Source organism: Saccostrea cucullata, unplaced genomic scaffold (genome assembly GCF_032062105.1).
Source record: "Saccostrea cucullata isolate Sc308-1 unplaced genomic scaffold, CSIRO_AGI_Scuc_v1 ctg13796, whole genome shotgun sequence".
NCBI classification, from domain to species: domain Eukaryota; kingdom Metazoa; phylum Mollusca; class Bivalvia; order Ostreida; family Ostreidae; genus Saccostrea; species Saccostrea cuccullata.
Window position 1 is genome coordinate 1 of NW_026926082.1, and position 27,292 is coordinate 27,292.

The 27,292-nt window shown below is 34.7% G+C and overlaps 1 protein-coding gene across 1 annotated transcript; it reads right to left on the reverse strand.

Annotated features, from left to right (window-relative positions):
• Positions 1-14: 14 nt before the first annotated feature.
• LOC134270695 (uncharacterized) lies at positions 15-26,025 on the reverse strand (the record flags this gene model as incomplete). Its single annotated transcript, XM_062752945.1, has 10 exons — positions 15-129; positions 6,763-6,788; positions 8,252-8,278; positions 14,629-14,706; positions 15,103-15,269; positions 18,798-18,839; positions 19,466-19,498; positions 24,981-25,061; positions 25,838-25,876; positions 25,990-26,025. Coding segments are annotated over 10 exons (644 nt in total), but the record flags the coding sequence as incomplete, so codon positions are not given.
• Between the last annotated feature and the right edge of the window lie 1,267 nt (positions 26,026-27,292).

Here is a 27,292-nt window from a genome sequence, read left to right on the forward strand (position 1 = left end):
TCTGCCTCCAGAGCAAACGCCTGTTTCTCCCTCTCTGATAGCACCTTCCACCCTTCTGCGATCTCCTTGAATGTTGGCCTGGGCGTTTCCTCCAAACGGCGCTTGGTATACAGGTTATAACTGTTGGCTCTGAAACATAAAAGTACTTTTATTTTTGATAGGTATAATTTAAATTATAAACATTTACTAATGATCTGAAACACACAAGTACTTTTATTTTTGATATGTATAATTTAAATTACAAGCATTTGTTAACAGTCTGAAACATACAAGTACTTTTATTTTTTAAATAATTAAATCATAACTGCTCATGCTTTAACGTTCATGTACTTTAAAATTGCTACAATAAAGCAGTTAATAAAACTTAAAGATTAATTCATTTCATATACATAAATATATTGTAAAATCTAGGGATGGCAATCGAATACAGGATTGCCAATTGGTTATCCGCATGACCTTCCGACCGATTAATTGGTTAATCAAATCAAAACTTTTGTGCATTTTTCATCATTGTAAGCTCTCCTAAAATAAACAAGGCTAAGAAGATGTTACAAGTAGAAATAATATGTTCATATTTATCAGAACACTGTTTATATTATACAAGAACCCATAAGACATGCAAGTCTCAGATACATTTTTTTTAAAAATCAGAAGAAATGTCCAACTCATTCTGCGTTTTCACAATATTCAATATGAAGTCTAAACTCTGGCTTAATTTACAATGTTTTTTTTTTTATAAAATGAAAGAAAAAGTGAGCAAGCTCACATACCCCATGCTCCCCCAAAACTTGAAGTGCTGAAATCCCTGGAAAAAATAAAGGAATGGGTATTTCCTGGTAATATGCACATTTACACCTTGTGTCCTAAGTATCTGCAGAGTTTGACAAAATTGTGTGCAGCAGTTTATGAGGAGTTGTGCTGACAACTGTTCATCTCTATATTCAAGATATAGCCAAAAATCTAAGTCGAAAAGTGTAGAAATTACCAGAAAAAATAAAGGACTTTGGAATTTCTTGGTAATATGCACATCTAAACATTGTGTCCTAAATATCTGCAAAGTTTCACGAAATTCTGTGCAGCATTTTATGAGGAGTTGCACTGACAAAAAAACAACCGACACTATGACTGACTGACGGACGGACTGACTGATGGACGGGTCCAAAACATTATACCTCACGCAATTTGTTGCGTGGGGTATAATGATTGGATGGTGAATTGTTAATCTCTAATGAACAGCGGGGGGAAGATACACATTATAATCAGTTCACGCTGCTAATCAATTACTTAATTGAAATAATTAAAGAAATGCAGGACAGACTTGGTAATGGCATGGTGTTTAAACAACAAATACATGTAATATCCCAAAAATTGACCAATTAGGCCAAAAAAAATTAATCAATAGTTTCTCAGGCCAAAAAAATCAGAATTCAATGCGGGAGGCAGGCTCTTTTTTTTTTTTTTTTTGGAAGCAGGTTTAACACCTTTTCTAAGCCATTTGCTCAATAAAATGATAATATCTACCAATTCTTAATTTTTGTTCTCTGAAATTGGTTGTAATATGTATTCAACTTTAAATAATGTTACTCCAAACATTTATTTTAAAGTTAATTAATAAAATACTGAAAATTTAGAAATAATGTATTGTTTTTCTAATAAAACATTTCTCTTAGCATTTATGAAAAGGGGAATAACTCGATTTTCTTTTTCAACTTGGATATGTCAACATGTCAATAAAATTGATAAATGCGACCGTTTTTGAACTGATGCAGCGGTGCCTGAGAAACTAACCAATTACAGATTTTCTAACCGATTAAGAATGAGCCAACCGAGTAACCGGTTAACCGATTAAATATTGCCATCCCTAGTAAAATCACTTGTTTTCATCAGTAATTGTGAGTTAGGAAAAAATCTTGGTTTTGATGTTTGATTGATTATTCTGTAGTTCATCAAATTATTTTCAAATTGACAGAACAAGCTAAAAACATAAAGACCATTCCAACATGAATAATAACTATGTTCTTCACAGAATATGCCTACAAGGCAAATTAACTTTATCACAAAACTAAATTAAGACATCTTAACCCTTTCGACGCCAAAGCAACAAAATCTCGTTTACTGTGTCAACGCCAAACCGACAAAAATGTCGCTTTGTAATGCATGTTTAACTTTTCATTTATTTATCATTTATGTCAGTTTAAATTAAATACAGTAATATCTAAATTTTGACACAAGTATAGGCCTTTATTTTTATACTGGAAGGAAAAAGAAACGCATAAGAACATAATGTGCGGAAATTTTTTGACTATGAGGCCGAAAATTATGAAAATTGGTCAGATGTGTATTTTGGTTACTTTGCACTAAAATCGATGGTCAAAACTATTCAACCATGAAATGTATGGTGTCACGTAGGGAAATGGTAAAAAGACAAAAACATTTGCATGTTGATGATGATAATTTTGTGAACACATTTTGTGGTGCTAATCGATGCATTGGAGTTATAGACATCGTTTTCCGCATTTGCAATCAGTATAAATTTCGTGCAATCCTGGTATGGCTGACGGAAGTTACACTGGTTCCAGTAATTGAATTGCGTAAGTGAATAAAAAGGCAACAAGATGTTGCTGTGCAGTTTGTTTTAAACTTTTCAACAAAAAAGGGTTTTTCAGTTGTCAGAGAGTAAATTAAAAGGTTTCCAACCAACCATGGCGGTGACGTTGACGCGGAAACAACGTCACATCAAGACAGGGCTTTTCATCATGTCACCTCGGTTGTTGTCAAGGTATTATCACTGAAATCGATATTTATACAGCAAACTATCATACCAATATTTTCACCCTAAAATTGACAGAAATTCTCTGCTCTAATTTGGTCCGCGAGCTTGGCAACTTTTAGGTCAATTTTACTCTCACGCGCACGTACGCGTCGTATGCGTAATGTTTGTAGCATGTTCACACTGTGAAAATGTAGCCAGTGTTAAACAAGACTTTCTTACAAACATTCACGTGTACCAAACCAGCTGAATTCTGTAAATTCTATCGTAAAATGAAAATTCGTGGCACTCATTTGGCGGGGGGATTTGTTGGCTTTGGAATAATACAGCTTCTATCAACCATTAAGACTATTGTCGGAAGAGTTGAATAATAATCAAATGAGAAAGATAAATGCTCTGGTGAACTCAATGCACAGGAAAATCAAGGCTGTTACCAATGTGCAAGGGAGATGATGAGAATTTTTATTTTAATTTTGGGGGGTATCGACATATCAATTTCAATAACTCAGGAATTATCAGTCAAAGTCACACAAGATTTTGGTAACTTGTAGATTAAAGATGAATTAAAATGTTTGATAACAATACTGGAAAACATTTTCGAAATAATAGTTTTATTTTAATTTAAAAGTAAAATATGCGTTTCTTTTTCCTTTCAGTATAAATTGGTACTGGTCTAAATATGACGTCATATTTCTTTACATTGACGTTAAATTATGACGTAGGTTTAGGAGTACGCTAGCGGTAATCGGCAATCCTCATAAATGTCTTTTATTCCTCAGTTCAGCAGCATTAATATCATTACTGCGTTTGATACAGTCTGATTTACTTGAAGGGAAAAAAACCCAATAAATATAGATATAATTAATGATTTTTTAATTTTGAAATATGGAATAAACTTTCTCAAAACAGTACTTCATTATGTAAATGAGCCTGGTGTTTTATGTTTCTCCGCATGGTAGTAGAAAAGATTTTATTTATGATTTACCCTGAAGAACAATTTTATACACCATGGGTCCTTCTTTTACATGAAAGTAATATTTATTCTATTATATCGGGATCGATTTTTTTTTTGCGAGGGGATGGCCCGCGGTGCCCTAATTTTCGGACTGGACTTCTCTCTTTTTCATGGTATTTGGAGAGAGGCATTGTGTCAACAATATAAAGTTGTATTTAAAGATGTTGGTAATGTTTAGAAACGTACTGAATTTGAGACCCGTAACATTATCATTGAGTCATGCCAACTTTGTTTTGAAGCGTCTTAATTATTAAAATTCTCATCAAATACTAGAAAAATGATATAAATTATATATTTAAAAGAAATTAAGTTATGCATATTTGCATTAAAAAAGTACCAGGTTATATAAGGGTCCGTTTTCTCGTATACGGCAGTTATAAATTAATAACATTTAGTATAATTATTATTTTAAAAAAGAGTAGGAGTCTCTTTGTTCTATCTAAAGTCTTACCTTGCAATTGCTAGCTATAGGATTAATGTTTGCTTACTTTACTGTATTGTCCTGTGGTGACCCTTGTTTGTATTAATATTATGGAATAAATATGATTCTTTTATAAGGATTTCCTTACATCCTTTTACCTTGGTTAAACAGGTGCTTTTTCATTATCAATCTGACGCTTTTTTTTCCTGACGCAACTATTTTACGTCTTGGTTGACGTCATAGTACGGCATCCTTGACGTTATAGTCGTAACGTTATTTGGCATCGAAAGGGTTAAAGGTGTATATATACAGATTTGAAGTTAATATTTTCTGTAAAATATCACATCTTATGTATTGCAATATCATTTCACATGAAAATATATTCAAAATCTTATTTTATCCAAAATACATATATTCAAACTTTAAATTTTTGGATGGGTTTGATTGAAACATCCTTGCACTTTCAAAAATTTTAATTTTATTCTTTAATACTTCAGAAAAGTGGCAATCTGGTTGTGTATTTATGAAAAATAGTAAAACATTAATCAAGAAAAATAATTATCTTCAGAATAAAAATGATTGAAAGCAAAACCCCTTCACAAGCATCGTCATTCCGTGCTTAGTGTTGAGTACTTAGTTTAGCAAATTGAACACATCTGTGAAACGTACACAATTTTTGTAAACGGTAAACTGTTACTGTTAAGGTTTACGATTCACCGAGTGTGTTCAATTGTTAAAGTTTGCTAACCACAACTGCACGGACTGACAATATACTGTATGTTTCACTTCTGAGCATTTTTACTCTGAATTTTCTGGATTATAGTTTTAATATTTTTCGTTAATTCTAAACAAGATTGCCAGTTTTCTTGAGCCTTAATAATAAAATTTAAAATTTGTGAAAGTGCAAGGATGTGTCAATCAAACCTGTCCAAAAATTTGAAGTTTCAATTAACTTTTAGATGAAATAAGTTTTTGCATATATTTTCATGTGAAATGCTATTGTCACAATCAATGTTGATTTTGACATAAGTATATTTATTTCTATTTTATTAGTATTGTCCTGTGGTGACCCTTGTTTGTATTATAGTGTTTATCCTGCAAGGAGCCCCATTATAAATGACGCTCAGGTGATTTATTATTTGGCCAGTCTCTATATAAGGTGATGTCTGGTTCAGACTTGTCGAAATCCGTCGGTCCTGTCGGCAAGGCCGGTAAAAATTTGTCTGGACCGATAACATTTAAGAAAACGTCAATCCAGATGACCGTTGAAAAAAATGAGCGTAATGCAAATTTAATAAAGGTCGGGATCGGGATGCGTAGTTCAAGGTCACAAACACAGAAAAAAATGGCCGCGTACGCAGCATGTTGACGCTAGCTAAGTAAATTTGTTATAGCAAAGTCATAAAACTTGTCATTTATGTCTATGTTAGAGACTCTCTATCCCAAGAAAGGAAACTTGTTAGATTGAAGGCTATTGAAAAAATAAAGGACATTTTGGTGCTTTTATTCATATGATTTTACCAGCATCAAAATGACGTACAAGTATCTGGTCTGACAAAAGTTTGACTGGTCCGACAAAACAGTCGACTGTGTCAGACCAAATGTCTGACAGCGTTTTAAAAATTTCGACAAGTCTGCTGGTTTGTCTTGGGTGGCGCATGTTTTCCTTGACCAGTGAAAGTAGTTTCACGTCCATGGAGGGTTAGATAGTTTTATTCGTGGTAACTGAATCTCTTATCAGGGTAAGTGCAATTTATTTTACATTTATTATATTGAAAAGTAATGCAGTGTTTATATCAATTGAGCATATTCTATTTTTATCCACGAGAGGTGTTCTGAATTGTATACGGGAAATGTTACCACGTGCACGTGCCGTGAGTTTAAGCATAAAGTAATGATACAAGTTTATTACTCAGAGTGTAAAGTTATATTGTACATTATTTTGCTACAGTACGAAACAGTGTGATATATATTAGTTAAAACTGTATGTTTGAAAAACTATATGTGTAAACATTTATGATGTGTTACACGAAGGTTTGGTGCTGTCGGCGGTGGCAACCTGGTCGACTACACGAGGACGTAGTACGCTAGGCCGAGGCCGTGTGTGGGGATGTCCTGGTTTTGTCAGCATTGTGGATGCTTAAGACGCTTTGGATTGGCACGGGACGTCGACTGGATTGGATTGGATGAGAGGGGATGTTGTGGCATGTAGTGCAAGGGCGTGGTACCCGTAGGTCATGGACCGTTAAACACAGTAAATGGACATGGACGGCTATAGGAGCAAGGTCCCAGACTAACGGGAATAGACATTTTGAAATTATGCTTTTATTTTCAACTTGTATATTTGTACATATTTCTTTTTATATAAAATTGTAAATAGAAAAAAATCTTGTAATCACTGATCAAGCTTAGGGTGTCCTGACAGCTATTGCGATATATAAGTTGTGATCTTGTACAGAAAATTTGAGAAAATATTAACTTCAAATCTGTGTCTGCACCTTTAATCACATTATACACATATAGATAAATGCTTATATGAAATAAATCCTTACTCACCGATGAACAGAAGGGGCATTTGGAAACTGAAAAAAAGCAAAGTATGGAATATTTAGAAACAATATGTTATATTAATTGTTTTCATTTAGAATTTATTTATTACTTTAACATAAAAGTAAATAAAACAAGAGGCCCATGGGCCACATCGCTCACCTTAGTAACTTGGGTGATGCAGATCTTTTTAAAAGATTTGTTCTATATATATTTTTATGTAAAACTTGGATTCCCCATTGTGGCTCCGCCCTATGCCCGAGGGTCATGATTTTAACAATTTAGAATCTACACTTAACAAGGATGCTCCCACATAAGTTTCAGCTTTTCTTGCCCAATGGTTCTTGAGAAGATTTTTAAAGATTTTTCCCATATATTTCTTTGTAAAACTTGGATTCCTTACAGTGGCCCCGCCCTACCTCCGGGGGTCATGATTTTTTTTAACAATTTAATATCTACACTACCCAAGGATGCTTCCACATAAGTTTCAGCTTTCCTGGCCCAGTGGTTCTTGAGAAGAAGATTTTTAAAGATTTGTTCTATATATTTCTATGTAAAACTTGGATTCCCTATTGTGGCCCCGCCCTACCCTCGGGGGTCATAATTTTTACAGTTTAATATCTACAGTACCCCAGGATGCTTCCACATAAATTTCAGCTTTCCTGGCCAAGTGGTTCTTGAGAAGAAGATTTTTAAAGATTTGTTCTATATATTTCTATGTAAACTTTGGATTCCCTATTGTGGCCCTGCCCTACCCCCCGGGGTCATGATTTTTACAATTTAATATTTACACTACCAAAGGATGCTCCAACATATGTTTCAGCTCTCCTGGCTGAGTGGTTCTTGAGAAGAAGATTTTTAAAGATTTCTTCTATATATTTCTATGTAAAACTTGGATTCCCTATTGTGGCCCCGCCCTACCCCCGGGGGTCATGATTTTTACAATTTAATATCTACACTACCCAAGGATGCTTCCACATAAGTTTCAGCTTTTCTGGTCCAGTGGTTCTTGAAAAGAAGATTTTTAAAAATTTTTCTAAATATTTCTATGTAAAACTTGGATTCCCTATTGTGGCCCCGCCCTACCCCCGGGGGTCATGATTTTAACAATTTAACATCTACACTACCCCAGAATGCTTCCACATAAATTTCAGCTTTTCTGGCCCAGTGGTTCTTGAGAAGAAGATTTTTTAATGACCCCACCCTATTTTCGTATTTTCTTGATTATCTCCCCTTGGAAGGGGTTTTGGCCCTTGATTTTAACAATTTAAATTCCCATTCACCCAAGGATGCTTTGTACCAAGTTTGGTTAAAATTGGCCCAGTGGTTCTTGAGAAGAAGTTGAAAATGTGAAAAGTTTACAGACGGACGGACGGACGGACAGCTAGACGGACGGACGGACGGACGGACGACGGACACCGGGTGATCAGAAAAGCTCACTTGAGCTTTCAGCTCAGGTGAGCTAAAAAAGAAAAGAAAAATAGAGCATTGAACTTACATTGGGATCTTTGTTTCCTATCAGTATCTGTAACAAAACAGAGGATAGGAATGAGTTTTTTTGGGGGGGATTTATCTAGGATTTGGGGGAAACTACCCTTTCTTTGAAAATTGGGAAAATCAGCTGGGGTCTGGGGCAAATCCAAATCCCCATTGGGTGCATGGCAAGCACAAATGGGAAATGTAACTGAATTTCATCATTCTTATGACCACTTAGATCGCATATAATACCAAAGTAAAACCATATTTCACATCTTCTGAACATTTCACAATAAATTTCCTCTATTTATGAAGGAAAAAAAAATATTCAAGCTTTTTATCATTGTCAGGCAATTTTTTTTACTCATCAAGAGAAAAAAAGGTAGAACTTGTGGATAAGGGATGGCTACCCTCAAGAATAACTAACATGTATGGACAAACACCCATATTGATATTATATACCACCCCCTACTTTTCAACCTGGGGAAATAACTCCCTTAGGCCAAATATGGAGGAAAAACCCTTAGCCACATAAAAAACAAGAGGCACGCGGGCCTTACCGGTCACCTGAGTATCATGTAACAACTTTCCAACAATTGAACTTGGTTCGTGTGTTAAACCAGAGGCCATGAAATTCACAATTTTGAAAGAGGCACCATTGCTTATCATAACTATGCACTTTGCTTGCTTACTTTGATTACTTAAAACCCAGAGGTAGATCAGAGTAACAGAGAAAATGCACCTCCACTTTATAACCAGTTGTGCACCCCACCCCAAAGGAACCACTGACCCTGAGGCCATATATTTCAAAATTCTGGAAATTTTATCATAAGTTTTATTTCATCATAAATGGTTGATTAATACCAAAAAACAGATTTCAAAGCATTAATTTATTTTCAGACTTTGTAACCAACCCCCCAACCCCACCCACCCCCCAATACCCCTGACCCAGGGGGCATGAAATTAACCATTTTGCTAGATGCACATTTCTTCATCATAAATATATACAGTGTGGTGCCATAAGTGTTTCACGGTTACACATTACTGAAGAAAAATTAAAACTATCTTTCAACTTTAATCTCTGTTTTCTATAATATTATACATCGTTCTATAATCAATTTTGGATATAAGACAAGAGGCCCACGGGCCTTATAGGTCACCTGAGTATCATGTAACAACTTTCCAGCGATTGTATTTGGTTCGTGTTTTAAGCCAAAAGCCATGAAATTCACAAATTTTGGAAAAGGCACCATTGCTTATCAAAGGGCAGATTTCAAAGCATTAATTTATTTTATTAGTCAAAGTACCCCCCTGGTACCCCTGACCCAGCAGCCCTGAAATAATCTACTTTGAAAGAGCCCCTTCATTATAAGGCCAGCATTTTTTTATGTTTTGGTTTAGTTATGAACATGAGAATAAAAAAGTGCCGAAGGAAAAGGAAATAAAAATTTTTTTTGATAAATCATTAACATTTGTACATTCTTTTTTAATGCTATCCTAATAGGCTCCTTACCACTGGACACATAATGCTTACAAATAGGAAAGTAGAAGATTTAATTGCTTATTTCATCATCTGTCAGTTTGGGCCAGTTATATAAATTTTGTGATGTTGATCCAAATATATTTTAAAAAATCAATTCTTTAAAAGTCTTTCAATATATCTTCATTTTTTTTAATATGTATTAGGTGAATGTGTAGACATTGTTCTAAAATTTACTTGATGCCTAAAATTATAATTCCTATCATAAAACAGACAGGGAGTATTGGGGAGTAGGGTCAACATTTTTTCAATTAAGTGTAAAATAATTTTTCTGGCTGATACAAATGATACTACATGCCTGTATATATTTGTATATTCTTGCCTTTTAATAATTGAATTTTTTTTATTTCTTCAGGTTATTGTTTATTTCTTCCTCAAATGGACTTCACTTCTCCCATAGTTTTATTCATTACATCTGATGCATAAGCAACCCTTTTCTGAAGAATGGTGCTTAGACTGTAAGCTATAACAGAGACCTAAACAATGTCCCTGGCAATATGCAATAGCTACCACGGGCAGTTTAAAACCTGGGGAGGAAAATAATTTACAGTTACTTTTGAAACGAATACATAATTATCTCACCAGCATGTCATTGTGCAACAAAGTCGTCAGCATTTTATTTGTCCTTTGAACGGGTGAAACGTTTTGAATGGCACTCTTATCGATGAATTTTACACTAAACCAATCTATCTTCTCAGATCTAGCTTTATTTACCCACCGTTTCATCGTAAAAACGGAAGTGCGAGTTCGTAAATTTGAAATCTCGATCCCGACTCAAATTTGACATCGGAAAGAAAAAAATTGTTTTATTTTTTCTGAAAATTCAAAACCTTGAGCGGAGGGTTTGTAAAACTGAGTCCCACCCTATAACAAGGACCCCTGACCCTGGGGCCATAAAACTCACAATTTTGGTAGAGGCACTCTTGCTTATCATAACTATGTACTTAATTAATTTATTTAATACCCAGGAGCAGAGAAGAAGATTTTCAAAGAATTCATGTATTTTCACTATATAATCAATAGAGCCCCGCCCTAACACCAGAACCCCTGACCCTGGGGCCATAAAATTCACAATTTTGGTAGAGGCACTCTTGCTCATCATAACTATGTACTTAGTTGGTTTATTTAATACCCAGGAGCAGAGAAGAAGATTTTCAAAGAAATAATGCATTTTCACTAACTTCTTATTTAGCCCCGCCCTAGCACTAGAACCCCTGACCCCAGGGCCATGAATTTCATAATTTTGGTAGAGGACTCATTGCTGATTACAATCATGCGAACAGTTTGACTGCTTGATGTCCAGGAGTAAAGAAGAAGATTTTTAAAGATTGCATTAATTTTAGTGGTTTTGGCCCCACCCCTCAGGCCCCAGGGGGGCAGGGATCATGAAATTCACAATTTTTGTTCCCCTTCACCCATAGATGCTTTGTGCCAAATTTGGTTGAAATTGGTTCAGTGGTTGCAGAGAAAAAGCTGAAAATGTTCAAATGTTAACGCACGACGAACGACGCACGACGAACGACGACGGACGAAAACAGATAGCAATAGGTCACCTGAGTAAACTCAGGTGACCTAAAAATAGAAGTTATGTACGTCATTCGGGATTCCCCTGGTGCACGTGGGGCTATTTTTAGATATCCTAGCAGGCATAAATAATCATGGCTGCAAATCGTCGTGAAATGTCTTCAGTTCTAAAAGAACAGATCATGCGTCTTAATGACGAAGGTAGAAACAAATCTGAAATAGCCAAAATTACAGGATATGACCGCTCCACAATCTCCAAGTTTTTGAAGAGATTTTCTATGCGGCAAAGTGTCACGAATAACCCTTGAAGCGGACGACCAAAATGTATGACTGATCAGTCAGATTGCGTCTTGAACAGGTTCGTAATGAAAGATATAGGAAAAGTTTGAGTGATTTAACATCAGAATTTAATAGATCTATACCAAATCCACTGTCAAAACGATCAGATCAGCGTAGATTGCAGTTTTTGAATTATAATCGTCGGAAAATTGCCAAGACTCTTACCATCTCGAATGTGAACAGACAAAAGTGTGTTGAATGGTGTCGAGATCACAAGCAGTGGTCTGTGGATCAAAACTGGAAAAAAGTCATATTTTCTGATGAAACTCAAGTCATGTTGGGAACGGACAGAAAAGTTTATGTCTGGAGAAAGGCCAATGAAAAATGGAGACCGGAGTGCCTCGGAATACGTTCGGTCCTTAATGGTGGAGTCCGCCTATCTGTTTCGTTTTGGGGCTGTATCTGCTATTCAGGAGTGGGCTTACTTACACCAATAGATGGAAATTTAAACACAGATAAGTACATCACCCTTCTACATAATAATTTGTGGCGAGTTGTTGTCAAACATTTTAGTAACAACCCCTGGATATTTCAAGAGGATAACTGTCCTGCCCACATGTCAGCTAGGGCTATAGAATGGAAACAACAAAATAATATCCCTTGTTTAGAGTGGCCATCTCAATCACCAGACCTAAATCTCATAGAAAATGTATGGAGATCAATTAAAATTAAACTTTCAAGGGGGCAAGATAAGATCAAATCAAGACAAGAACTTGTTGACTGTGTGCTGCAGATCTGGACGTCCCTCACCCCAGTGTATATACAGGGTTCATACGAAACCTTACCAAACAGACTAAATGCTGTAATTAAAGCTAAAGGTCATGCCACCAAATACTAAAAACATCAGAAGTCTATAATCAACAATAGTAAGGTAAGTGGATTTTTTGTAACATTGAATTTTAGTACTAAGCAAGGTTGACGTCATGATAACGTGAAACACTTATGGCACCACACTGTATATACTTGAATCATTTGCATAATACAGTTAAACTTCGTTATCTCGACATCGACGGGACAGTCGGAAAATGTCGAGATATCCGAGGTGTCAAGATATCAGAGTTGAGACTCGACGTCCTTAATTTTACTGCATTGTAAAACCAAAGACCTAAACTGAACAGACGTGTACCTACAGGTACCTATATGTCTTCAATTTAGACTGTAAGTCGTTTGTTTCAGCTATCCCTCTACATTTATTAGAAAATCTAAAGAAGTTATTCACAAATGTTATTCATGAAATGCTCTCTTTTTTATCAAAATCTTCTCATTTCACTAGAAACCGTTTTCAATCCAGCATTCGATCCGCGTGCCATAAATAGCAGCCATTAGGTCAGAACAGGATTCGAAATGCGCTTTGTAAACTCCGAACCGGAACGGTGCAAAGTCGACTTCCGAGATACGGAAAAAAAATTAATGCGCATATTTTTAAAAAAATTTCATTTCACATCTTTTTTTTTTTTATTTCATAATCATTCATCATGAACTTTCAATTCATTTTCAAACCAAAATTTAAATGGAATTGGGCATTTAACAAACGTTACCTATGCATCCACATTACGGCTGATGCAATAGTCGTGCATGTCGTAAGTTTGATTGATTTATGTTGAATGCATTTTTACCACAATTTTTAAGTTAAATTGAATCCAATGTGTATATTATTTATTGTCATTCAGTTAGCTTTTTTTAAATAAAATGTTTAAGTTTTGTTAGATTTCGACACAAATAAACGGTTGTACATTTACGCAGAATTGAGAAGATTTACCAATGATAATTACCCAAGCTGAACATTAAACAATTAACGTATTAGAGACTCCGAGGGGGCTTGGGATTCCTCTACAAATACATTTTTACAGAGCAGTATGTAGTGGGTGGGAAAGGTGTGAATTTCTGACGACGTCGAGATAAACGAGGTGACAAACTGACCAGCTGACAAACAATTAGGTTAAGTAGAGCAGAAAATTGCACTGATGTCGACATATACCAGGTAAATTTTGCTCTTGGGGCTGTGAAATACGTCGAGATAAGCGGGGTAGTCGACATTACCGAGGTCGACATATCAGAGTTTTTGCAAATCATTTATATAGTAAATAATGCCGGGACCGCAGACCGACGTCGACATATCCCAGGTTGTCGACATATCCGATGTCGAGATACCGAAGTTTACCTGTATCCAGAAGCAAAGGAAAAGATTTTCAAAGAATTAATGTATTTTTACTATAAAATCAAAAGATTCCCCCCCCTACACCAAATGGCAAAACCCCTGACCCCAGGGCCATAAAATTCACAATTTTGGAAAAGGCACGCTTGCTTATCATAACTAAGTACTTAGTTAGTTTATTTAATACCAAGGAGCAGAGGAAAAAATCAAAGAATCCATATATTTTCACTATATAATCAATAGAGCCCTGCCCTAACACCAGAACCCCTGACCGTGGGGCCATAAAATTCGCAATTCTGTAAGAAGCACTCTTGCTCATCATAACTAAGTACATTTACTTTATTTAATACCCAGGAGCAGAAAAGAAGATTTTCAAAGAATTAATGCATTTTCACTACATAATCAATAGAGCCCCGCCCTAACACCAGAACACCTAACCCAGGGGCCATGAATTTCACAATTTAGGAAGAGGTCTCAATGCTCATTACAATCATGCCAACAGTTTGACTGCTTGATGTCCAAGAGTAAAGAAGAAGATTTTTTAAGATTTCATTAATTTTAGTGGTTTTGGCCCCATCCCTCAGGCCCCAGGGGGGCGGGGACCTTGAAATTCAAAATTTTTGTTCCCCTCCACCCATAGATGCTTTGTGCCAAATTTGGTTGAAATTGGTTCAGTGTTTTCAGAGAAGAAGCTGAAAATGTTCAAATGTTAACACACGACGCACGACAGACGACGACGGATGAAAGCGGATAGCAATAGACCTAAAAAATCATATTCCTCATGCTGAATTAAAAGAATGATATTGTTACAGCCGTGACCTTTGACCTCACTAAAACTGACCTTGATGACATTTTTGTTTTTCTCCATCAAGTCCCGAGCTACATCAATCATCTGCTGCAGGCTCATGTGGGTCTTTGTCTAAAATCAATGATAAAGAAAGTGGTTATTAAAAATAATCAACAAATAGAACTACTGAAAAACAACAAAACATTAACTTTTTCAAGTTTTGCACTGATCAAAAAGGCTACAAAAATATTTGTTATAAAAAATTACTCATGTAGTTAGTTAAAAGGTATTATTGTTGCAGCTCAGTGCTTGGTACAAAAGAACTTGATTTAATGACAAAATCAGAGAGATTGTGCTCCTTTTTCAAGATCATATATCAAAGCCATGGTGAAACGAGTGGAAGCAGCTCATTATGATTTTCAGTAAGTAAAATTTAATCCTAAAACACAATCAGGATGAGTAGGTGCAAAATGGAATTCTGTCCCCAACACTTTAGTCACTTAAAAAATCAAAGTTTTAGATACAAACCACATGGCAAATTTTTGTCCAGGCAGCTCTGCAAACATCAGGAGAATGATTTTCGACCTTGACCTCCTCCCACACTGACTCTGGCAGTCTGTTGTGTTGTGGGGAGGGCTGCTTAATGGATGACTCCAACGAGTCTAAGAGAGATCTAAACTCATCCATAGTCCAATCTACACAAAAAATAAACAACTATATTACACAAATGTCAAAATCAAGCTTTATCAATATTACACAAATGTCACAATCAAGCTTTATCAATATTACACAAATGTCAAAATCAAGCTTATTACACAAATGTCAAAATCAAGCATTATTGATTATCCAAACTTTAATTATCAGTTTTACAAATTCTGATAATAACACTTTAATTTTTGGTAAACTTTCTGAAACCAATAAATTACTCTCCCCTTAATAAGGCATGCCACTTCACTTGGGCTGTATATTGAGCAAAAAAATTTCGATACAATACAATATTCTTTAAAGCGATATGCAATATATTTGATTCTTAAACAAGTTCATTAAAAAAGTCATTTAATGCATGAATTTATAAAGACAAAGTGTTTTATAATCCATTTCAAAGTTCTTGCCTCAATGCTATTACAAATAACCCTTCAAATTAAAACATTTAATGACTGAAAAATCAGCATGTTAAAATAAAATCATCTAGTACGAGGGCCGTTCAAAAATTACGCGGACTTGTTGCACAGAAGAAATATTTGAGGACATAATAGGGCAAAATTTCACAAATAATATAAAAGGATCTTTACTTATATGGTCTTCAAAATTTCATATCAAAATTTTGTAAATTGGTATTAATTTTGAGTGATTTTTAAGGATATACCATTAAGTCACGGCGCAGCAAAATCTTCGACGTCACAAGCATTATAAAAAAATGTGATTGAGCTTTCATTTTCTCAACATTTTCCCTTGAGTACCTGTATAGTTTGAGTTACCTTATCTACTCAACATCAAAACACCATTATTTGTCAAGCTTTAACATCTATCAAACAAGTAAAGAATATTCTATTTTTTTTGTTTTAAAACCAAAAACTACTTATGAGATATAGTGTGATATTGGTGACTCTCAATCACGTTCTTTACAGTCCGGATAAAGTTAACTTTTCGTCTATAATCTTCTTCCCGTCCTCCTGTATAGCCTTTTTACAGAGGTCTAACTGTCTAAAATTTCAATTTGCTATCTGTGGGTGAATGTCACGAGTAGCCTAGTTTACGACATGTTTTATTATGCATATTTTGGATCTATGTTGCCGATATCTCGAGCATTACACATATTTTAACAAAAGTGTGGTGCGCCGTCAATTCAGGAGACGTCATTTTCACAGTCGTTTTCACGGGAATCGCATCAGAGAAAAATCACTATACTTCTGTTAGTACTTCAAATGTTACGTCCGAAATCTAAATACAGAATAATAGAACAATTTAAAGGTACATTTGAGAAAATTGTTGAAAAATATCGCGAATTTTAGAAAATCAATGAGTTTAATTTTTGAATCCGCATGCTTTTGCTTCAATTTTTTTGTCGTGCGCCGTACCTCTCCATCAACGATATCAACATACCGATAATTTTAGAATTTTTTTAAAATACAGAAATTTTGCCCAAAATTTATTGGGATCTTTAAGATACATATTTCTGTGAAATTTTATAACTATATGACGTCTGTAAGAGTAAAAAATAGCACAGTCCGCGTAATTTTTGAACGGCCCTCGTATGTATTTTGTAATAATCATATAGGTTCTGCTATGTCCATAATGATTATTTTTATTGGTCAGTTTTAAATTTAAAAAGTTAAATATAATGTGTAGTGATTAAAATTCCCATCTTTTTTCACAGAATTAGAAGAAAAATGACTGCGTGATACGTATTGGAAGTTATTTTTCGATACGGTATGATTCTTGAATATCGATGCGTATCTATATATATTTACATTTCCAATGTCTTTGTCTGAGATAAAATTATTTCCCCATCAATGTTTTGGCGCGGTTAAAAAATCAAAGTACTCAGAAGTACAGAGAGCCGGGCTCATTTACAGAGTAGAATGGATTTCTTACATGAATCTCGTTTATATTCTGATGAAAAAATTATTTTAAAACTATCAATATAAATGATAAGACACTGACAGTGAGTTTTTCAATCCTAATACCACGGTCCGATTTTGTCAGAATCAGAATTAATCTGGTACCGCAGCTAAATGTAGGCCAGTCTGGTTCCCTCTCCTGCTTTACCTCGTATGTGCAGAGAACTACGATAACACTGATGATAAAAAATCCTTAAGCTAATGAACTATGTTCTTTGACTTATGAAGTTTTCAAAGTCATTACTAATGTTTATTTTATATAGATAAAACTTCGTTTTATTTTTGTTGCTTTATTTAGCGTTTGTATTATCTCAAAAGCGGTTGAGAGTAAGAACTATATTTCTGCACGTAACTTTAAAATGGCGACTATGGGGTCAACATCCTGCCTTGAACAGGATCACATAAGCTGGCAATTGCTCTTTGAGCAATAAGCCCGGCTAAAAATCACGTGCAGGGCTGAACAAATAGCTAGACAGAAGCCAGGCTTGGAGCATGTGGATTGGCGGAATCAAAGCATGTAAATATAAGGAATAACTGTCAGATTTTTTAATTTCATGACGATGATCAATCGATTGGCTTGTGTGAAAATTTAAGCATAAATGCCAGATTTTCATGCAAGCCAATCGATTGATCACATCATGAAATCGAAAAATAAGACAGTTATTCCATAACCCTTTTAACACTGTAGACCGATACATCGGTCTGATAAAATTTTGTCTTGGAACACGGTAGACCGATACATCGGTCTCAGACACTAAACTGAAAGCAAAACATTTATTCTTAGAAATAGAAAGTGTTCTCTGCGCAAAATCTTTCGCTATGAATTATGGGTAGAATGATGTAAACATCCGTTAACAAATATGGTGGACCACATGGCGAAAACCACGAAAAAATAAGGAAAATTAGATGATTAGTAAAGAAAACGAAGAAGAAAGCAAAATGGCGGTAAACAACGAAATGTCCGATCCTTCTGGCGATGAAAGATTTAATAAAATCAGGGAATTAGACATTATAGATGTTTCTAAACAACAAAAATATGAGTTATTAGCAATGTTGTGAAATCTTGTCGGAGAAAGTTGACTCGGAATCGGAATATCAAGGCTCCTAAACAGAGGATGTTTTCCACGTCCCAGACTTCTTCCGATGTCCTGAAACACACTGTTTTATTTATTAATAATTATGGACTTACTTTTCAATAAATTCTGACATATCGCATATCATTTTACTTGCAAATAATTTCTCTTTTGAACGATGGTAAGAACATAATAGATTTTGAAACTTCATAGCAGCAAATTTATTAAATATTGCATAAGATCCGTTATAAAATGTAATTATGAATTTTATTAGTGTTTTTGACATGATAAATAATTTTGTATATATCTAAAATTTATATCATTTAAAAGAGAAATGCCTCACCTTTCTAATGATGTGTCATTTATTAAAATATTCAAAAAAATAAAGAAGTTATAGTATTTTTTGTGATGGAAGGTGAAATGTTTAGTCAGGCCCCAAGTTACTCAGTGTACCAGGGGTTGGTTGATAGAAGTTACTCAGTGTTGAAAGAGTTAAATTAATACTGCCCTAGTCTCCACTCATTTTTACCTGTTAAATGTTTTCCGGCATTTTTGTCTTCTTTTTCCTCCTCTGTAAACACAAATGAAAACAAATTAGCTTTAACTTAATTTATTATGCTATATCTGAACTGTGGGGAAAAGACATTCTATAAATAGTGTCATTTGATATTCACAGGTAACATGTCTAGGTACAGACTTAATAACTCCTGGGGCTTCATCTCACTACCCAGATCAATGATTGTTAAGACTTGAAAGCGTTTCAATATATACTTTTATATACTGTATAAGTACTGTTTTCCGCGTGGTATTAATTTACGCTATGAACGCGCTCATCATTTTTCTGCGGAAATTTGTCCAAGCGTACTTAATATAATTGTAAGGCAAATATAGTGACAATCTAGAAAATCCGCGTAATTTTCTACCGGCGGATTAAACAGAAATTGAGATTCCATGGAATTATGACCCCGTGGAAAAAAGTACGTCTACAGTATTTTTAAAAAAACATTGCTAGGTAACATTATTTTACGCACAAAGTGCTCATCTTGATTTTACTGAAAACAATGAAAAACAACTCAAACCATCATGAAGTTGTTGACAGTATTCGGTGTATTTAAAGGTCTCAGTTTTATATCCGAAGCACATTATACAGAAGAAAAGGTCAAAAACATAAAAAGGTCAAGACAAGGTCCTACTTACTGGATGTCACTCTGTCCTTGTCTTGTGATGAATCTGAAACAAGTCAATCAGGCATATTTACAGTAAACAATTGTATATCATGCTGTCTCAATCAGACATATTTACAGGTAAACAATTGTATATCATGCTGTCTCAATCAGGCATATTTACAGGTAAACAGTTGTATATCATGCTGTCTCAATCAGGCATATTTACAGGTAAACAATTGTATATCATGCTGTCTCAATCAGGCATGTTTACAGGTAAACAATTGTATATCATGCTGAGTCCTAAACAAGAAATCTGTGAGCCAATGCTCACTAGTAATACCCCCGCTCTGATGTAAAAAAGCTTTATCATGTTAATATACACAAGTTCAATTACAATCAGATGCAAGCTGACATCAGAATCATATCGAAACTAATCCCACCTTATGGCATGCCTCAAAAAGAGTGTAATAAAATTTCAAGCATCTGCTATGAATAGCTAATGAGAATAAAGTGCCGCGCCACAGCATGATACGCCCGTCAAAAAAAATACAATTTTCTTGAACAGTTTAGTGTGCAAGAAAATCACTTCAACCTTGATTCCAAGATTTCCATGATTTTTCCATTCCTTCAAATATTTATCCATTTCCTGTGATCTAGGCATTAATTATAATAAATATTACATCATTGACAGATTTCTATGCTGGTTGTGAATAGACCTTGTCAAATGCCCATCATATTAAACAATATCAAATTAGTCTTAACATCTTAATCTATACCAAATTAATTTTGAAAAGAAAAGGCCTGGCCATCAAATGACATATGCTATAAACTGACCAGCACTTCTTCTGTCTAATCCCCAAAGGATACAGATAAGACGCTTGATCAGCTAGCCTTCCTACACTGAACTCATTAATTAATCTTTAACTGGATGCTTGTCTACTTATTACTACCAAGAGATGAATGGGTCTGCACTATCTACCATAAATTTTTTTTAAACATATAAAATATTCAACAATTTTTTTTGGTTGAGATTTAATGTCCGACAGGTTTTAATATGTAATTCATTTGGACATGCTGATTCCACCCCACCCCTTAAAATTAGTTTTTTTATTAATAATATTATATAATATCAGATTAGTCTACTATGCAATATCAAATTTGTTTTAATTACTTTTCATCAAATTCATTTTAAAACTTAGGCTAGCCAACAAGAGCTATTTTCAATCCAACAGGCTTACCCATCTGCCCAATACTCAAGGGATATAGATAATACCAATGCTTTGTCAGTTAGCTCGTCGCACTCAAAACCCATTAATTTCTCTCTAATTTGACATGCAATTTTCTGTTATCAAAATTCTTCTTGACCAGTGCTTGATAATTACACTCAAGGGAGAGGTAGGATTTCTCTAACATACATTATATTTGTTATAGATTGCTGTCAAGTATATGCTTAAAAAAATAAGTATTTTCTTGATTTAACACTTTTTTAATAAGAAGAGAGCAATACTCTTACATTATTTTGGATGCTTAAATGAATAGTAAAAAGACACATTTTTTTTTTTTATTTCACTTAAATTAAAGGTCACAGTGACCTTGAAATCGGTCGCGACACACCTTCTACCTAAGATGCATAAACTGGCCAAGTTTCATAATTGTTAGTCTTTCTAGTTTTCTAGTTATGGGCTGGAAAGGATTTTTCCATATTTGGCTATAACTTCTTAATTAAAGGTCAGAGCGACCTACTTTTTGTGCGCGACACACCTTCTACCCAAGATGCATCAGATGACAAAGTTTGATAATCCTAGGCCTAATAGTATTAAAGTTATGAGCCAGAAAAGAAAAAGCTAACAGACAGATGGACAGACGGATGGACACGAAGCCTATAACATAATACGTCCCGTCTTAAGACGGGCGTATAAAAATGCGACGAAGATTTGTTATGTATGAAACGGACAGACGCACAGACAAACAGGAAGTTGACATCGGATTTGTACAAAAATGCATTCCATAAAATGGCATGCCTCAGAGAAGATTGTTTTAAAATATCAAGCATCTGTGATGAGTAGTTGCTGAGAAAACTGCTACGAAAATTTCTTATGTATGAAATGGACAGACGCACAGACAAACAAGAAGTTGACATCGGATTTGAGCAAAAATGTATCCCACCATGTGGCATGCCTCAGAGAAGATTGTGTTAAAATTTCAAGCATCTACAATGAGCAGTTGCTGAGAAAACTGTGACGAAAAATTTGTTTCGGACGGACACACAGACAGACAGAAAGACAGACACACAAAGGTAAAACAGTATACCCCCCTCTCCTTCGGAGCGGGGGTATAATTACTCAGACAGGAATTTATCATGTTTAATGGCATGAGACAAATCTTAACCTTAAAACTGGTAGAAGGAATACAGAAGTTTCAACTTGAATCGGTGGACATCGGTACCTGGCCTGGGGGCCATAAAACTTAGACAAGCTCACTTTTGATCTCAGTCTCACTTTTCCACTCTATATATTTCTTTGGTAAAAGTGAAACTAAGGTTAGAAGTGAGCTGGTCTAAGTTTTATGGCCCCCAGGCCTGCTCTCAGATTTCCCCCCTCCCCCAGTCAGGGGCATGAAGGAATCAAGTTATTTGTTACTGAGGCGGGAATTTATCATGTTTAATGGCATGAGACAAATCTTAACCTTAAAAACCAAAAACCAAAAAACATTAATATTTTGAGTTTGCTGCTGATTTAAGATTTAAGGTAAGAAAATTGTAAATATATGTACTTTTTAATAATAGACCCAACAAACTTAATATCTCAAGAGCAGATATGATGTTATGAGGACGGATGAAAACGGAGAGCAATAGGTCACCTGTGTAACTCAGGTGACCTAAAAATTGCATTCTTTGATTCAGTGGTGTAAGACGAGTTGCAGATTTCCTTATGAAGTTGCAGGTCAACAAAAGTTGGGAACATGGGATAATTTATGCATAATGTTGATGCCCTGGCATACTCCACTAACTAGACAGTGATTCTTTAATAACAAGCCCCCCTGCTCCTCTGACCCACATTATAAAATCCAACTACCTGAGGTGACCTCTGACCCCTAGTATAAATCTACCTACCTGAGGTGACCTCTGACCCTCAGTATAAAATCCAACAACCTGAAGTGACCTCTGACCCCCAGTATAAAATCCATCTTCCTGAGGAAACTTCTGACCCCTAGTATAAAATCCACCTACCTGAGGTGACCTCTGACCCCTAGTATAAATCAACCAACCTGAGGGAACCTCTGACCCCCAGTATAAAATCCACCTACCTGAAGTGACCTCTGACCCCCAGTATAAAATCAACCAACCTGAGGGAACCTCTGACCCCTAGTAAAAATTCACCTACCTGAAGTGACCTCTGACCCCCAGTAAGGGTGAAACGATTACACGTGTAAACGGCGACGTTTCGATTATATCCTCTAAACGTTTACAGTTTGAGTAAACGTTTACACGAAGGTCATTATCAATTAATGTCTATCAGAAATAAAGTTTAACACAAACAAATTGTTTTATTTCATAATTTACAAAAGAAACACCGTTGTTACAACGCACTTTGAAAAATTACGCACTTTGAAAAAATTTTTCAAAGTGCGTTAAAATTTGGGACCAAGCTAACGCACTTTGAAAAAAATATTTTTTTTTCAAAGTGCGTTAATATCGACCATATTAACGCAGTTTGAAAAAAATGTAAAGATTGATCAATATTTCTTCAAATAATCGGTATGATAAATAACAGATAACTTTTTAATGATAAAGTCACTGTAGGACCTGAGATATTGACGTTTTAAATATTTAAGGTTTTGATAAAATAAAAGGGAAAATCAAAGGGTCTTGGAAAAAAGAGTGACGATTGTTTAAGTTCATTAATTCGTTTCTTCTTCTTTTTTTTAATTCTATTCTTTGATAAGCAGATGTAAAGGTGTATAGGGGGCACTAACATAGGACAGCTTCAAGCAACTAGGCATATATCATAATAAAAAGGGGCCAATTTGATTGTTCAAAAATATGAAAATTCTTTCTCTCTCATACGTTTTACTGTACTTAAAATTTTCTAGTTTTCATCCGTTTTAATTTTCTCATTTATTATTGAAAGTTTTCAACGTCATACCAGTTAGGTAAATACATAATTATATGAATGCTTTGAGTATAGCACAGACATCGAGACTGGGCGAAGGCTAGGTCCAGGGGAGGGGATGGGGGGCTAAGCCCCCCCCCCACTTATTTTGGAAAGATATATGCATCGTATAAGCATTGAAAATGCAGTGTACCCTTTTTAGGTTCATTGCTCCCCTCCCCGTTTGTTACCGACACCTATGTATTGGAAAGATAAAGATTTGGACTGAGGGATCTTATACCCGTCTTGTCCTCTTTTCGACGGGAGTAAATCAATTTATGGGTGAGGCTTAGTTTTTTGAAAGATAAATAACAAATAAAATCTTTCCATGACTAAAAAATGATTTTTTTTTCAAAGTGCGTTAAGTGTCTCCATAGTAAAATATATTGATGTAGACTCTTAACGCACTTTGAAAAATTTTTTCAAAGTGCGTTAAGTTGGTCCAAAATTTAACGCACTTTGAAAAAATTTTGCAAAGTGCGTTGATTTTGTCCAAATTTTAACGCACTTTGAAAAAATTTTTCAAAGTGCGTAATTTTTTCAAAGTGCGTTGCCACACACCGTCTTAAGCAACAATCTAAACCGGAAACATATTGAATGAAAATATCTAAAACCCGATAGTGGCTAACATAATTAATTCCGATTTCCGAGTTGCTTATACTAGCGATGTTTTACGACACTTGAAATATAAAACTTGATATATTTTGATTAAATAAATATAATACATTTTTCACAAGTCTTTGAAAAGTTTCAATACAGTCAACAGGTCTTATTTTACTTTTTTCGAGATTAAAAGATCCATCTTAACAATTATTTTTCTACGTCCGGGAGCCAAACAAACCAAGCAGTTGGGTGACGAGGTCGAAAGTGAATGAGTTTAATGCGCCTCAAATTCTTACGGTTAAATCACAATGACCAACAATAAATTTGTAATAACAACTCATACTTATATTAAAGTGAAAGAATTGGTAATTAAATTCGAGTTTCATGAGTAAGTAGCCATAAAAATCAAACATAGAAAATCTCTCGTTTAAACGGTACCGTTTCGTTTACTGCTATCCGTTTAAACCTTTACAAAATTCAGTAAACGTTTCACCCTTAACCCCCAGTATAAAATCCACCTACCAGAGGTAACTTCTGACCTCCGGTATAAAATCCAACCCTGAGGTGACCTCTGACTCCTAGTATAAATTCACCTACCTGAGGTGACCTCTGACCCTCAGTATAAAATCCAACAACCTGAAGTGACCTCTGACCCCTATAATAAAATCCACCTACCTGAGGTGACCTCTGACCCCTATAATAAAATCCACCTACCTGAGGTGACCTCTGACCCCTATAATAAAATCCACCTACCTGAGGTGACCTCTGACCCCTAGTATAAAATCCACCTACCTGAGGTGACTTCTGTCTTCTTCTTAGGAGATCTTACAGGTTTCTGTACTTGAGGCGGTTTCTCATTATTGTCCCTCTTTTCTGTGAATAAATGTGGTATCAATATACAGTTTAAGTATACCATTGAGGGAGTCAGCAAGATTCCAGTTCCCGAGTAGCAAGTCTATTTCCTGAGGCACAGTCGAAGGAAATAGGCTTTCTCGAGGGGAACTGGAATCTTGCTGACTCCCTAAATGATATACTTTAACTGTTTTATTATACCATTTTATTACTTGTACGTTAACCGAGCTTCATTATGAATATTCAAGATGTTATTTGGAACATCTCTGTACTTTTCATATGATTAAAAGGAGTCAATGAGTGTTCTGAATAGGTGTGTATCAGTTCATCAAACTGACGCACCCTTTTGCAGGGAATCAGTCTTTTTACAGTGATTTTCAGGGAATCGGCAAAATATATCGATTTACTTTTATATAGTGAAAAATCAGTAGAGGTGTAATAAATTTATACAAGTTTACACAATCTTTTAAAATCATTTTATAATTTAAATCAGAATCTAACGAGTTCCTTGATCATGTTGATTGGATAGAAATTTAAGTTTATATCATACAATCAATGTTACCTAGATTATCATATGACTTGTACATAAAGCATATCATTAAAAATACATGTTTGATAGAGGTCTAATAAGAAGATTTTCTACATAACATATAATTGTGACAATTTATCAGTATAAACAACAGCTTCATTTCATCTGATGCCAGATTATTTGGACTATTTAATTCTTTCCTTCACATTATTACGACTCGTTTTTATGTATTCATTTATTTATTTTTTTTGTTTAAACATTTTCACACCTTTCTTCAGCTTCTTTTTCTTCTTCTTTAACTTTTTCTCTAAAAGTAGACACATACATGAATAGTGAAGCTATTTTCATAAATTTCATTAAATTCATCACGTTTATGTGAATTAAATGAAGATGTATGAACTAATATTGACCAATACTCACTTGGGTTTTTCACAGCATCTTGATTGTCTCCCCTCTCTTCATCAAAAAAGGAATTGATAATACGGTTACAGACAGGTTGTGACAGAACTCTTGGGCCATTTTTTTTTATTAGTTGTTTTTCAAGACTTTTTTTGAAAAAATAAGGTCGGTCGGTTGAAAAAAAAAAAAAAAAAAAAGACAGTTGAAAAGTAGTCGTACTAAACAGATTATGATAGAGTACTTTAGAGTACACTAGTATTAAATATTTCAAAAACTTCTACATGCAATTAAACTGCTTTTTATATGTCATTCTACTTTAGTTTAACATAATTACATATTTTAAACAAAAGATGTATGTTCTCCTTAGTTATTATTAGTAATTTTAATTTTTGATTTGATGTTGTGATTTATCGTTATGATCCTGATCTAATTTAACTTCGAATGGTTCACTGTTAATGTGAAAAAATATTTACATAATGCAATTAGTTTTATTTTTGATAAATAAAATTTAGTTGAAAGCAACTATCAATGGCAAAGTTTAATTCTCACTTGTAAAATTGAATCATATATAAATAGCAGTTTTGATAGAAATTCAAAATAAAAATAAATTTAAATCATCATCATGTTTTCTCAGTGGGCATTGCACTTCAAGACCTATATACTGCATGTGTTTACCTAGTTAGAATAATCTAACTGTGTCTCGGTACAAGCCCTCACCACAGTTAGAATACGTCCCATATACTTGCAATGTAGCAAATCGGAGCGGATCCGCTCCGAAACGATTTTGAAGAATATAAAATGATTTGCACTGGGAATAACTACCAAAATAATTAAAACAAACCTTTTTGAGATTGCTTATCAGTTATGCCTTTCATCCCAAAAAATAATCCATATAAATACGAAAATCCAATTCATTTTCTCAACGTTTTTCTCTCGATTCAAATTACCTCCATGTTAACATTCGGAACTCTCTAGATTGTTCCTAGTAAATGCACTATGCGAGTTATCGCCCGTGTTTCTTTTGCTACATTACGAATACACGGAACGAATTCTATCGTTAAACCGGGTCCGTAGGACAATATCATTTTAACGATAGAATTGCTCCATCTGCTTTCACATTTGGTGGGTCTTTTAAAAGCTAAATAACATTCTATCTAGTGTTTACCATTAACAGAGGAATGGAGGAAATTCGGAATAGAGAAAAAACGATCATTTGGAAGTAAACCAGTCAAGTAGAATTGCAAAATAGATAAGATTGTGGATATTTACGAAGAATAGAAGCATACTGTATTAAAAATTTTCATTTATTGAAGACATCACATTA